A 16,080-nucleotide genomic window follows, 5' to 3' on the forward strand; every position below is an offset into this window, starting at 1 on the left:
TCAACTATTTCTGCTGGAATGTTGATCAAATATGGTGGAGAAGGCAAACCCCGTCTTAACATCCTTTTTGGCTCTGAACCATCCTGATAGAGTACCAGTAACTCTTACCCTAGCTCATTGCTTATGATAAAGCTTAGCTAGCAAGTCGATTAAGTATGGTCTAACACAGGTTTTTCAAAGTGCGGGTCGTGACCTGCGGATGCGTTATGGGCTGGTGTTGGGAAGGTTGTGGAGCAAACGGTAGCGCCATTCCCGCGGTGATCCCGATCGAGGTAGAAGTGCCCAATGTCCGCTACCGGCTTTTACATTGAGAACGGTGGCAACTGCCGCCTTTTAAATGAAATTAATGAGGCTGTGTGCAGTTTTCCTGCCAGAGACAGCAGCAGGGAGCAGGTCATGCGCCCTGCATGTACACTTAACATCAGGTGCCCTCCATGTCCGTGCTTTTGGCGCCAAATTACACAGTAGAGGTGCTTTCATTTTCTAGCTGCTGGCAAGAGAACTGTGAAGATGGATCATTTTCTTAAAAGGAAGAGACAGCCGGAGACTCAAATAGCCAGTGTACCTATTGGCCAGGATCTTACAACAGAATCTGCTGGAGAGAGCTGCTCAAGAGAGTCCAGGGCAGATTGGAGCAGTGCTAGTGTTAGCTATGTACAGTGCTCCAGGGCCTCCGGTTAACAGACTACAAAGAAGAAACTTAACTCGGGAATAAAGCAGTATAAAGATGATTTCTTGAGGTTTGGTTTTGTCAATTGTCCAACGCAAATATGGATGCAAAGGCCATGTGTGTTATATGCAGGGTAGCACTGGCAAATGAGAGAAGTTTCAGATTTTGAAAGAGAAATGGTGGGTAAAAAATTCCTTTTGAGTTTAAGAACACAGAGTCAGTTCTTAACTTAGAGCTGACACCAAATTAAAAGATGACACTGCTATACCTGACCTGAAATACCACATTAAAAACACGGCAAAGGCCCATGAGGATGTCAGCATTCTGGAGCACTATCTCCCAGAAGTATCCAGAGCTGAGTAAAACAAGCATTTTGTTGCTATTGCCTTTCACGATGACCTACATGTGCAAGGTTGGATTTTACGTTTTCAGAGAGATGAAGATGACACAAAGAAACTAGCTGAAGTCTGCACCTGTTATGCATCCTTATTTGCTTGGCACAATTGACAAAACCAAACCTCAAGAGATCATTTTTATACTGCTTTTTTCCAGAGTTAAGTTTCTTCTTTGTAAGCTGTTAACCAGAGGCCCTGGATCACCTGACATGCACATTGCCCTCTCCTCCATTAAACCTAATTCAAGTGAGATTCACCTGATTATGTACATTGCCCTCTCCTCCATTAAGCCTAATTCAAGTGAGATTGTGAGGACCAAGCAGGCTCCCTTTTTGCATTAAAGATAACTGAACGAGGCGTGTGTCGTGAAGGTCGGCCGGTGTGGGTTGCAAAGGTTGGCCGGTGCATGTCCTGAAAGTTGGTCAGTTGGCAAAAGTATGGCCTGGGAAAACATGTTTGAAAAACAATGGTCTATCACCATTAACCAGAGTTTCTCACGTGAGATTGGCATGGTGGCACAGTAGGGCAACATGGTGGTATAGTGGTTAGCATTGCTGCCTCGCAGCGCCAGGGACCGGGTTCAATTCCTGTTTTTAGTGATTGTATGGAGTTTGCAATTTCTCCCATGTCTGAATGGGTTTCCTCCGGGTGCACCGGTTTCCTCCCACAGTCAAAGGATGTTCCGGTTAGGTGGATTGGCCATGATAAAATTACCCTTTAGTGTCCAGGGATGTGCAGGTTAGGTGGGGTTATGGGGATAGGGCAGTGGAGTGGGCATGGGTAGGGTGCTCTTTCAAAGGGTCTCCTTTTACTGTAGCAATTCTATGGAACACCTTCTTAAAATCAATGAAACACACATAAAATGGATGCTTATATTTTTGGACTTTGCCCATTATGATTTTAGGATTAGTGATTTGGGCCAAGACTTTTAGGGTGGCAGGATTCACCTTCCCACCACCCAAAGATTCCTCACCAATACTGCCTCCTCTGCAGCCACCACCTTGGTGGATTGAGTCTGCGCATATTGAAAGATGTGAGTGAAGAGATAGCACTGCCACCATTCGGCAGTTAAGAAGCAGTACAGCCAGAGGACTTGCGGATTATTCCAAAACTTTAAAAGTACATGTCTAGGGAACTACGAAACCAGTCTGCTTAACATTAGGAGAAGGAAAGTTTAGTTGCAACAAAGTGTCCATTGTTTGTGCCCACTTTCAAGTTATTGGCAAAGTTGCCCAAGAATACTGAATCCGAGGTATTGTGTCCAACCTCCCAGATTTTCAGATTTTTTCTGAAAAAACATTTTTGAACTGCTGGAGTTGATTTAATATTAAACAAATGTGTGGAAAATAGTATATATATAAGAAATAAATCACCATTTTGACAAGTGAGGAGGAGGAACTAATCCCAGATCACTTGCTCCTGACTGTGGGAATGTGAGTTTTCCACAAGGAGAGAGCAGCATCTGGAAGGAATCTGTACAATTTGAAATTTACTTCCTCTGTCTCTGCTTGTTATTGTACATGGAGTGTGATGGAGCAGGAAGCAAATTCAATTTTTATGTTTCTCTGCTTGGTTCTGAATTGTAGAAAGAAGGTTACTTCATTGTAATCTTTTTTTATTGAATCTCAGCTATTCAGACCCAAATCAAGCAGTATAATTATGCTATCAGTTCTCCATTTGAGCTGCTGTTCACAATTTGAGTGGACACGACTGATCTTTTGCTGGACCTTCCCATTAATGGCTGCTTCGGTTTAGTGGGGGCACAGGGGAAGGGGGTCAACAGAAAAAATCTAGATTGATGCCGTTTTAAAGAAAGCTACGGAGTAAAGTCTGAGAGACACCAGTAAAGCCACAGATAGCTCCCTTTGCACCATGTATTAAGTTGCCATTTCTAGTGGACACTTCCTTGTTACTGGAGTATGTTAGAGCACACACACACACCCGTTTTCTCTGACACACAAAATAATTTATTTTCTGGGGTCTTAGAAGGGGTATTGTGGTCATTTGGGTAGGGCAAAAGTAAAACCCTTCAGATGAGACATTAAAGCGAGTTCCTGCCCATCTGCTCCATCAGGTGGATGCTCAAGATCCCTTGGATCAATTTCACGGAGCTCTTCCCAGTGTCTTGGCCAACATTCTTCCCTCAACAAACACCACTCAGCAAAATCTGGTAGTTATCACATTGCAGTTTGTGGAACCTTGCTGGATAGACATTTCCTACATTACAGCAGTGACTACACTTAATAATATTGGCTGTAAAGAGATTCTGAAATCGTGAAAGGTGCTCTATAGGCGAATGTCTTTTCTTCATTTCGTATTCAGATACAGAGCAAAGCCATATCTAGGCCATAATATTAAGCATGATCAGGGCAGTAAGGCAGTGAGTAGAAACAGAATAAAGACATTTCTGCCCTCCTTATTTCTCCCCACTTTCAGCATGACAAAATTTATCCTGGTATGTGACTTGCTTTGGCTGTAATGAATGAGATTTTGCCCACATGGCCAGCATTAACATGTCGGAAAATGCAACACAGGATGTACCTCCAACAACTTGGATAGGCGACGGCCTTTGCATTGGATACTGACTTTCCAATTTTTACTTTTCTCTCGGCCACCCTTCACTTCAAATTCACGTGGTGTGTACCAGTCATCCTTGTATTTTATACATGCTTCCCTACTTCCTAAATAAACAGAGATCAGGTGGGACATATAAGAAGAGGAACATTACTCGGAATAATAACAGAGAATAGCACAGAATCATTGCATAACATAAGGATACAGGGTTGAAACATTATGTTGAAGAGTAATAATAGGAAGCACAAAAATATTATATCACACATAGTGAGAGGGGTGGAGGAGATGGGGACATGGTGGTAATGTCACTTGATGAGTAATATAACAGCCCAGGTTAATGCCCTGCGTGTCAGGGGTCAAAACAACTGGAGAATTTCAAATTCAATTAATTAGTACATTAAAAAATCCGGAATTGAAACCTAGTCTCAGTAATAGTGCCAGGAAACTATCATCTAATCCAGTGTCACCCAAAAGTTACAGAATACTGGTGAATTTCCTTCACTACTCATTAAAGCAAAGTTCCACAAACAATCAAATTGTGTGTTTTACCTGCAAAATAAACAGCAGAACTGAGGCCCAGTTCATTCACTGTGAGGCATTAAGGTTCATCCAGAGGATGTGAATGATGTTATATAAATAACATCATTCCTGATGTGACACTGAACTGTGTTGAGGAGGCCAAAGTGAAAACACGTGAAGATGTAAGACCAACTGGAAAACATGGTGGACTTTTATACTTTGCCAAAATCTCATTTGGTCCCCCGGTGAGGATAAGAGCGTGGTGGAATGATTGGAGGCAGCATGGTAGCATAGTGGTTAGCACAGTTGCTTCACAGCTCCAGGGTCCCAGGTTCGATTCCCGGTTTGGGTCACTGTCTGTGCGGAGTATGCATGTTCTCCCCATGTCTGCTTGGGTTTCCTCCGGGTGTTCCGGTTTCCTCCCACAGTCCAAAGATGTGCAGGTTAGGTGGATTGGCTATGCTAAATTGCCCTTAAGAGTCCAAAAAGGTTAGTTGGGGTTACTGGATTACGGAGATAGGTTAGAGGAATGGGTTTAAATGGCTCTTTCCAAGAGCCGGTGCAGACTTGATGGGCTGAATGGCCTCCTTCTGCACTGTAAATTATATGATTCTATGATTGCGGACTTGAGGCCCAACAGAAGAGTGTTGATGATACCAGGGGCTGAAGTAACTGAGGGGAAAGTGGTTGGCAAACACCCAAAATATGACATAAATACCAAGTGCTAGTTTTGTCTTGTCCAGCAGTCCAGTGATGTCACCACACGAGACTGGCAGTAGGTTGGAGTCAAAATCTTCTTCGCCCAGCAGAGAAGGAGGCTTTCTGGTTTTCGTCGCATTTGGTTTGCCATCTTTTTTTGCCTGTTGCAGTCCCACACTCCTTTTCCCTGAGCAGAAAAGAAAACAACTGGACTGAAATAACAGACTGGAACAGGCATTCTCAAGCCAATTGGTGCTACAATACATTGACGTTCGAGTACATAGAATCATAGAATTTACAGTGCAGAAGGAGGCCATTCGGCCCATCGAGTCTGCACTAGCCCTTGGAAAGATCACCCTCCCTAAGGCCACACCTCCACCCTATCCCCGTAACCCAGTAACCCCACCCAACCTTTTTTTTTTGGTCACTAAGCGCAATTTAGCATGGCCAATCCACCTAACCTGCACATCTTTAGGTTATGGGAGGAAATCGGAGCACCCGGAGGAAACCCACGCAGACATGAGGGGAACGTGCAGACTCTGCACAGACAGTGACCCAAGGCGGGAATCGAACCTGGGACCCTGGAGCTGTGTAGGCATATCAGCAGACACCTCCCAGCACAGACTTAACGCAGTTGGATGCCAGACCAATAGCCTCTGCATCACTGACACTGGGCTCATTATGCACAAATCGATAAGGAACTTCTCGCCCTAGTCTTCGCCGGACCGAAGTTTCATGACTTCATATATGGTCGTCCTACAACCACAGAAACTGATCATCAGCCTCATAACTATCCTAAAAAGTAATTTTGCACAGTCTGCATGGCTGCAGTATATGATGCTAAAGTTAAAACGTGACAACCTCAGCATTGGCTACAATTGGGATAAGAAATTGCCCTTTCCTCTTGTAGAATCCAGGAAGTCAAAGATGCCTTACAGTCACATGCAGACAACTGCACAACATTGTTTTGAGGGACTGGCCTGTATCCTCAAGGGAGCTTTCCCATGGGCTCCGCACATTGTTTGCCATCAGAGATGAACAAACGGTACTGGACGGTCTGAAATCGCGTGGCCAGCTTCTCCCCAGAGATACTGCACCCAACACCAGGGCACCCTGGGTTGAACATAACCAGATATAGTGCCAAGGAATCATTGTACTGGCCCTACATGTATACCGGCATAGATAGTGAAGTCTCCAGATGTGCACCATGCAGTGCACTCCAGCCATCAAACAAAAGAACCGTTAGTCCTACATGGGGCAGCAGGGTGGAAAAGTGGTTAGAACGCATGCCTCACAACTCCAGGGGCATGGGTTCAATTCTGGCCGTGGGTGACTGGGTGGTGTTTGCACTTTCTCCCCGTGCCCACGTGGGTTTCCTCCGGGCGCTCCGGTTTCCTCCCAAAATCCAAAGATGTGCAGGCCAGGTGGATTGGCCATGCTAATTTGCTCCTTAATGTCCAAAAGGTTAGGTGGGGTTACTGGGTTATGGAGATAGGCGGGAAAGGGAGGGTGGAGGTGTGGCCTTAAGTAGGGTGATCTTTCCAAGGGCTGGTGCAGATTCGATGGGCCGCATGGTCTTCTTCTGCACTGTAAATTATATGAAGTTCTATGATTCTATGAGGTCCCAGATCTCCAATGGTCATTCATGATGGTTGACATTTTTGATAAACAACATTTGGTCTCAGTCGATTTGCATTCCAGGTGGTTTGAATTTGACTACCTGCCAAACACAATGAGTAATTAATTAATGAGGAATTAATCTCAAGAGACACTTTTCCACAGCCTCGGAGGCAAATGACAGACGACACTCACCAATTTGTCTTCACTGAATTTAGAAACATTGTACACACAAGGGATATTGAACATATTACAAGCAGCTGCTATACCCACAGCCCAGAGGTGTGGCAGAACAGGCGGTAAGCTCAGCCAAGCATCCTCTGAAGCAATGTGCCCAGGATCTCACAGATTACTACGCTGTACTCCTCAGCCTGTGAAACATGTTACAACGGGGTTTGCCCGTGTCAGCATGGCAGTTATTCTTCAGGCGCATCAAGACCACAATTCCTACTGCCAAAGACATTTTTTAGCCAAAACTCAAAACCAATGTGAGTGGTGTCCTCAGGCACCTAGAATACAATGCCCACAGACCCAGTCCTCTGATACCTGGTCAGACAGTCAGGATCCAGATCACATGCCCTACAACACGTTGGCGATGGTACACAGCCATGCCCCACAGCCAAATTTATGTGGTTGCCTCAGATAGTACTCACTATACGAAACTGGTGACTACAGGTATTGGAATGAGAAGCAGCAGAAGCCACAGCGCACCAGCCATTCAGCCTACAACACAGGCCCCCTACAGTGGAAATGGAGGGCCCTCCAGAGACCTACGCAACAAGTCCTGCACCCACTAGGTACATAAATGGAGCACCCCAGGTCACTCATGCTGAGGACACTATCCCGAGAACATCTAGAGCACAGCCAACTGGCACAATGACATTCTCAGGGCATATGACCAAACCAAACACACGGTTCCAGGACTATGTGATGAACTAGTCTACAACTGGCCATGGCCTTCCTTCTTTAAACAACAGAATGCAGTTGGAGGGGGTGGGAGACCCGATGGGCTACGCACCAGCTGCCTACTGCCCAATCCGTTTTTCAACCTTTGTAATTGGTTATGTATTGTTAGCCTGTTCAATCTGTAGGTTATAAAATGGTTTGCACATAAGTGACTGTCCACACACCTTGTTACATTACAGTACCACCTTTGGCCCAACATAAATGGGTCACACGGCGATGTGATGATGCGGTTACTTAAGAGGTCACGTGATGGATGGACTGGCGTTCTCCCTGGAGCATGGACAGAGTACAAGCATGGAGTAGCTGCTCAGCTTGTAAATAAAGTATTGTTTGTTATAAGCCCTTGGTCCCAAGACTTTGGGAACCCAGCACTTCTACAGAGAGAGTTACAGAATGTGAGACCGAGGGAGTCATTTTGATTTACCACAGGCATTGAGTGCCCTTTATGGAGATGTCAAATTTACACTCTTATAGCATTAACCTACAAATTAACCCAAAATTTACAAATAACTGCAGAGACATATATAGAAGGCCGAGAGTTTTGTGTGGAGTGACTGGCCTTCTGAGAAGCCTAGCTGCTCACAGTTTGGGTCTTTGCTGCATTCCGGGATTTGCTCTTTGATGTCCTTCTGAGTTCTCCCACTAACTGAGTGATGTGCACATTCTTCATCAGGATACTTTCTCTTCCCTGTTACAGAGAATCCAGTCTTCACAACAGGAACAGTTGCAGGTCTATATTTACCAAGATCTGAGGATGGGCAAGAGGAAATAGTCGTCAGTGCATAGGAATAAACAGGACGAGACAAAGGATCACTCCCTCAGTTACTCAGGCACCGAGTCAAAAAGCAAAATACAGTTTCATTATCTGAATCCTTAAATTAACTTTCTTCATCCAGCTCCTTAAAATTACTGAAACCAGCAGCCTTGATCACTTCCTGTCAGACTATTAATTTGAAAATCCTTCCACTACTTCACAATTTTCTACAAAGGAATAGTGTGAACATAAATAAACAACAAGTCTCTCCCTGGGCATCCTATTCCAAACATCTGTGAATAAGTTATACCTTAACTGTCCATACACACTTTCTCAATGTCCAGTGCATCTCACTAATTGTCTTTCTTAGCACCATAGTAAATAATCACACAGGATCCAAACTGGGACGGCTGGTTCGTGATGCGGAGCGACACCAAACAGCACTGGCTTAATTTACGTAATGGCTGAGGTTACACATGAATCATAGAATTTACAGTGCAGAAGGAGGCCATTTGGCCCATCGAGTCTGCACCGGCTCTTGGAAAGAGCACCCTACCCAAGCCTACACCACCCTATCCCCATAACCCAGTAACCCCACTCAACCAACACCCAGGGCAATTTTGGACGCTAAGGGCAATTTAGCATGGCCTATCCACCTAACCTGCACATCATTGGACTGTGGGAGGAAACCGGAGCACCCGGAGGAAACCCACGCACACACGGGGAGAACGTGCAGACTCCGCACAGACAGTGACCCATCCGGGAATCGAACCTGGGACCCTGGAGCTGTGAAGCAATTGTGCTAACCACTATGCTACTGTGCTGCCCACATGCTGCCCCACCTTCTGAACCTTGCGCCTTGCCTGAGGTGTGGTGACCCTCAGATTAAATAGACACCAGTCAGCTCTCAAAAGAGGGGAGAGCAACCTATGGTCCTCTGGTGACATTTACATTTTTACTCCAAAGAACTAACTCAATACAATCCTCGCCCAATCTTCTCGACTGCAAATGATGCTCAGATCTATAGTCTCCCAGTGTACAATTTATGATAAGATTCGGCGTAACATCATTCTATATATCATCATTAACAGAAGAATGAAGTACATTGTCTGAAATGCCACTCTTGGTTGTTTGACACTCCCAGATCAAGTACAGCATGGGTGAAATATAGAATGAAGCTTGCTCTACACGAGGCCCAGTGTCGAAGGCAAGCCCCACCCCCTTAAGGGAAAACAGATCAACTCTCCCATGGCGAGACCATGCAGACGCTGCGACAACGAATGAACGGACATCGCGCAACAATCACCAGGCAGGAATGTTCCCTTCCAGTCGGGGAACACTTCAGCAGTCAAGGGCATTCAGCCTCTGATCTCCGGGTAAGCGTTCTCCAAGGCGGCCTTCAGGACGCGCGACAACGCAGAATCGCCGAGCAGAAACTTATAGCCAAGTTCCGCACACATGAGTGGGTCCTCAACCGGGACCTGGGATTCATGTCGCATTACATTCACCCTCCACCATCTGGCCTGGGCTTGCGAAATCCTACTAACTGTCCTGGCTTGAGACAATTCACACCTATTTAACCTAAGGTTACCCCGCTCTCTGGATCTGTAAACACTTAATTAACTGCAAATGCCCGCATTCTAAGCATTGTCTTTGAATTTTGTCAAGATATATGTTTCTGGAACATACCTCTTCATTCACCTGAGGAAGAAGCAGTGCTCCGAAAGCTAGTGTTTGAAACAAACCTGTTGGACTTTAACCCAGTGTTGTAAGACTACTTACTGTGCTCACCCCAGTCCAACGCCGGTATCTCCACATCATGATCATCAAGCTCAAGAGACATTTTTCCACACCCTCAGAGACAAATGATAGACAACACTCGCCAATTTGTCTCGGAGTTTAGAAACTTTGCACACACATGAGACTCTGAACATGTTACAAGCAGCCGCTGTACCCATAGTCCACAGGTGTGGCGGAACAGGCGGTGAGCCTCAGCCAAGCATCTTCTAAAGCAATATGATCAGGCTCACACAGGTTATTACGCTGTACGCCTCAGCCTGTGAAACATGCCACAACGGGGTTTGACGGCGTCAGCACGGCAACTATTCTCTCGTATCAGTAGCACAACGTGGTTACTTAAGAGGTCACGTGATAGATGCCCAGGGGTTTTCCCCAGACCGCGGACAGAGTACAAACATGGAGTAGCTGCTCAGGTTGTGAATAAAGTGTTGTTTTTTATAAGTCCTTGGGAACCAGATTTTGGGAACATAGCACTTCTGCAGAAAGAGTTACAGAATGTGAAACTGAGGAAGTCATTTTGATTTACCACTCGTATTGAGTGCCCTTAATGGAGATGTCAAAAGTACACTCTTATGGTGCAGTGGTTAGCACTGGGACCGCGGCGCTGACGACCTGTGCTGGAATCCCAGCCCTGGGTCACTGTTCATGTGGAGTTTGCACATTCTCCCCGTGTCTGCGTGGGTTTCACCCCCACAATCCAAAGATGTGCAGGTTAGGTGGATTGGACGTGCTAAAACTGCCCCTTAATTGGAAAAAACATAATTGGGTACTCTAAATTCATTTTTTTTAAAATTACACTCTTCTAGCATTTAAGCTACAAATTAACCTAAAATTTACAAATAATGACAGGTACAGAAAGCGAAAAATTTGCATGTGGAGTGAGAGCCTTGTGGGAAGGCTGGCAACTTACAGTTTGGGTCTTGACTGCATTCTGGGATTTGGTCTTTGATGTCCTTCTGAGTTCTCCCACTAACTGAGTGATGTGCACATTCTTCATCAGCATACTTTCTCTTCCCTGTTACACATAATCCAGTCTTCACAACAGGAACAGTTGCAGGTCTATATTTACCAAGATCTGATGATGGGCAAGAGGAAATAGTCGTCAGTGCACAGGAATAAACAGGACGAGACAAAGGATCACTCCCTCGTTTACTCAGGTACCGAGTCAAGAAGCAAAATATATTATTCATTACCAGAATTCCTAAATTATCTTTCCTCATCCAGCTCGTTAAAATTACTGAAACCAACAGCCTTGATCACTTCCTGTCAAGACTATTAATTTGAAAATCCTTCCACTCATTCACAATCTTCAATAAGGGAAGAATGTGAACATAGATAAACAGCAACTATCTCCCTGGGCACCCTATTCCAAACATCTGTGAATAAGTTATATCTTAACTTTCCATACACACTTTCTGAATGCACAGTGCTTCTCACCAATTGTCTTTCTTAGGACCATGGCAAATAATCTCACGGATCCAAACTGGGACGGCTGGTTCTTGATGCACAGCAACACCAACAGCATGGGTTTAATTTGTGTGCCGGCTGAGGTTACACCTGAAGGCCCCGCCTTCTGAACCTTGCCCCTTGCCTGAGATGTAGTGATGCTCAGGTTAAATAGCCACCAGTCAGCTCTCAAAAGAGGGGAGAGCAACCTATGGTCCTCTGGTGACATTTACATTTTTGCTTCAAAAGACTTCAACAAGTCAGGAGGATCCTCACCCAATATTCTCAACTGCGAATGATGCTCAGTTCTACAGTCTTCCAGTGAACAATGTATGATAAGATTTGTGTAACATCATTCTATATATCATCAGTAACAGAAGAATGAAGATCATTGTCTGAAATGCCACTCTTGGGTGTTTGACACTCCCAGATCAGGTACAGCATGGGTGAAATATAGAATGAAGCTTGTTCTACATGAGGCCCAGTGCCCAAGGCCAAGCCCCACCCCCTTCAGCCTATAGAGAGCCAGAGTGATGACAGACATATCAATCCACTATGATCTCACCTTTGCAAAAGCAACAACTCAATATTCTGGGTATCGAAAGAACAAACAGGTGAATTCTGACAGTGAAAGATTCCGATTGATAGAGCATGACACTTTGAAATCTGTTCCTGCTCATTCAGCAGTTATAATAATAATAATCTGTCACAAGTAGGCTTACATTAACACTGCACTGCAGTTACTGTGAAAATACCCTAGTTGCCACATTCTGACGCCTGTACGGGTACACAGAGGGAGAATTAAGAATTCTCAGCCGGTATGGGAATTGAACCCCCGCTCCTGGCCTTGTTCTGCATTACAAACCAGCTGAATCACAGCATAAAACACAGAGGAAATGAAACACAGATGGCATGATGTGTGTGTGAAGGAACTTAAGAACATAAGAACATAAGAACTAGAAGCAGGAGTAGGCCATCTGGCCCCTCGAGCCTGCTCCGCCATTCAAGGAGATCATGGCTGATCTTTTGTGGACTCAGCTCCACTTTCCGGCCCGAACACCATAACGCTTAATCCCTTTATTCTTCAAAAAAACTATCTATCTTTATCTTAAAAACATTTAATGAAGGAGCCTCTACTGCTTCACTGGGCAAGGAATTCCATAGATTCACAACCCTTTGGGTGAAGAAGTTCCTCCTAAACTCAGTCCTAAATCTACTTCCCCTTATTTTGAGGCTATGCCCCCTAGTTTTGCTTTCACCTGCCAATGGAAACAACCTGCCCGCATCTATCCTATCTATTCCCTTCATAATTTTATATGTTTCTATATGATGCCCCCTCATCCTTCTAAATTCCAACAAGTACAGTCCCAGTCTACTCAACCTCTCCTCGTAATCCAACCCCTTCAGCTCTGGGATTAACCGAGTGAATCTCCTCTGCACACCCACCAGTGCCAGTACGTCCTTTCTCAAGTAAGGAGACCAAAACTGAACACAATACTCCAGGTGTGGCCTCACTAACACCTTATACAATTGCAGCATAACCTCCCTAGTCTTAAATTCCATCCCTCTAGCAATGAAGGACAAAATTCCATTTGCCTTCTTAATCACCTGTTGCACCTGTAAACCAACTTTTTGCGACTCATGCACTAGCACACCCAGTTCTCTCTGCACATCAGCATGTTTAATATTTTATCATTTAAATAATAATCCCTTTTGCTGTTATTCCGACCAAAATGGATAACCTTACATTTGTCAACATTGTATTCCATCTTCCAGACCCTAGCCCATTCACTTAGCCTATCCAAATCCCTCTGCAGACTTCCAGTATCCTCTGCACTTTTTCCTTTACCACTTATCTTGGTGCCATCTGCAAACTTGGATACATTGCCCTTGGTCCCCAACTCCAAATCATCGATGTAAATTGTGAACAGTTGTGGGCCCAACACTGATCCCTGAGGGATACCACTGGCTACTGATTGCCAACCAGAGAAACACCCATTAATCCCCACTCTTTGCTTTCTATTAATTAACCAATCCTCTATCCATGCTACTACTTTCCCCTTAATGCCATGCATCTTTATCTTATGCAGCAACCTTTTGTGTGGCACCTTGTCAAAGGCTTTCTGGAAACCCAGATATACCACATCCATTGGCTCCCCGTTATCTACCGCACTGGTAATGTCCTCAAAAAATTCCACTAAATTAGTTAGGTACGACCTGCCCTTTATGAACCCATGCTGCGTCTGCCCAATGGGACAATTTCCATCCAGATGCCTCGCTATTTCTTCCTTAATGATAGATTCCAGCATCTTCCCTACTACCGAAGTTAAGCTCACTGGCCTATAATTACCCGCTTTCTGCCTACCTCCTATTTTAAACAGTGGTGTCACGTTTGCTAATTGCCAATCCGCCGGGACCACCCCAGAGTCTAGTGAATTTTGGTAAATTATCACTAGTGCATTTGCAATTTCCCTTGCCATCTCTTTTAGCACTCTGGGATGCATTCCATCAGGGCCAGGAGACTAGTCTACCTTTAGCCCCATTAGCTTGCCCATCACTACCTCCTTGGTGATAACAATCCTCTCAAGGTCCTCACCTGTCATAGCCTCATTTCCATCAGTCACTGGCATGTTATTTGTGTCTTCCACTGTGAAGACCGACCCAAAAAACCTGTTCAGTTCCTCAGCCATTTCCTCATCTCCCATTATTAAATCTCCCTTCTCATCCTCTAAAGGACCAATATTTATCTTAGCCACTCTTTTTTGTTTTATATATTTGTAGAAACTTTTACTGTCTGTTTTTATATTCTGAGCAAGTTTACACTCATAATCTATCTTACTCTTCTTTATAGCTTTTTTAGTAGCTTTCTGTTGCCCCCTAAAGATTTCCCAGTCCTCTAGTCTCCCACTAATCTTTGCTACTTTGTATGCTTTTTCCTTCAATTTGATATTCTCCCTTATTTCCTTAGATATCCACGGTCGATTTTCCCTCTTTCTACCGTCCTTTTTTGTTGGTATAAACCTTTGCTGAGCACTGTGAAAAATCGCTTGGAAGGTTCTCCACTGTTCCACCATAAAGTCTTTGCTCCCAGTCTACCTTAGCTAGTTCTTCTCCCATCCCATTGTAATCTCCTTTGTTTAAGCACAAAACACTAGTGCTTGATTTTACCTTCTCACCCTCCATCTGTATTTTAAATTCCACCATATTGTGATCGCTCCTTCCGAGAGGATCCCTAACTATGAAATCCTGAATCAATCCTGTCTCATTACACAGGACCAGATCTAGGACCGCTTGTTCCCTCGTAGGTTCCATTACATACTGTTCTAGGAAACTATCGCGGATACATTCTATAAACTCCTCCTCGAGGCTGCCTTGACTGACCTGGTTAAACGAATCGACATGTAGATTAAAATCCCCCATGATAACTGCTGTACCATTTCTACATGCATCAGTTAATTATTTGTTTATTGCCTCCCCCACCATAATGTTATTATTTGGTGGCCTATAGACAACTCCTATCAGTGACTTTTTCGCCTTACTCTTCCTGATTTCCACCCAAATGGATTCAACCATTTCCTCCATAGCACCGATGTCATCCCTTACTGTTGCCCGGATGTCATCCTTAAATAACAGAGCTACACCACCTCCCTTACCATCTGAATAGTTTGATACCCTTGGATATTTAACTCCCAGTCGTGACCATCCTTTAACCATGTTTCAGTAATGGCCACTAAATTATAGTCATTCACGATGATTTGCGCCATCAACTCATTTACCTTATTCCGAATACTACGAGCATTCAGGTAAAGTACACTTATGTTGGCTTTTTTATCTCTGTTCTGAATCTTAACACCTCGATCAGTAACCTCTCCTAAGTTATATTTCCTCTTAACCATTCTCCTAATTTTCCTTGTCGTTGAACCCATATCTTCATGTAACAACCTGCCGCGTCACTTACCATTAATGTTTTCACTTCCCGTTTTATTCCTTTTAGTATTCCTGGTCCTATTCACTGAGCTCCCCTCAGTCACTGTATCTTATACTGTCGCCCTTTTTGATTTTTGACTATGGCTTCTCTGCCTTACACTTTCCCCCTTACTGCCTTTTGTTTCTGTCCCTGTTTTACTACCTTCCAACTTCCTGCATCGGTTCCCATCCCCCTGCCACATTAGTTGAAACTCTCCCCAACAGCTCGAGCAAACACCCCCCCTAGGACATCGGTTCCAGTCCTGCCCAGGTGCAGACCGTCCAGTTTGTAGTGGTCCCACCTCCCCCAGAACTGGTTCCAATGCCCCAGGAATTTGAATCTCTCGCTCTTGCACCATCTCTCGAGACACACGTTCATCCTATCTATCCTAACATTCCTACTTTGACTAGCTCGTGGCACTGGTAGCAATCCTGAGATTACTACCTTTGAGGTCCTACTTTTTAGTTTAACTCCTAACTCCCTGAATTCAGCTTGTAGTACCTCGTTCCATTTTGTACCTATATCGTTGGTGCCTATGTGCACCATGACAGCTGGCTGTTCACCCTCCCCCCCCAGAATGTCCTGCAGCCGCTCCGAGACATCCTTGACCCTTGCACCAGGGAGGCAACATACCATCCTGGAGTCTCGATTGCGTCCGCAGAACCGCCTGTCT

General features: G+C 44.7%; 1 protein-coding gene across 1 annotated transcript in view; it reads right to left on the reverse strand.

The window, feature by feature from the left end:
* Window positions 1-16,080, reverse strand: part of LOC140389984 (uncharacterized) — a 150,124-nt gene that overhangs the window by 35,788 nt on the left and 98,256 nt on the right. The window contains 4 exon segments of the mRNA XM_072474733.1: window positions 3,607-3,746; window positions 4,877-5,044; window positions 8,024-8,188; window positions 10,905-11,069. Of these exon segments, the coding sequence (XP_072330834.1) occupies window positions 3,607-3,746; window positions 4,877-5,044; window positions 8,024-8,188; window positions 10,905-11,069 (638 nt within the window).

Source organism: Scyliorhinus torazame, chromosome 14 (assembly GCF_047496885.1).
Source record: "Scyliorhinus torazame isolate Kashiwa2021f chromosome 14, sScyTor2.1, whole genome shotgun sequence".
In the NCBI taxonomy this organism is placed as follows: Eukaryota; Metazoa; Chordata; class Chondrichthyes; order Carcharhiniformes; family Scyliorhinidae; genus Scyliorhinus; species Scyliorhinus torazame.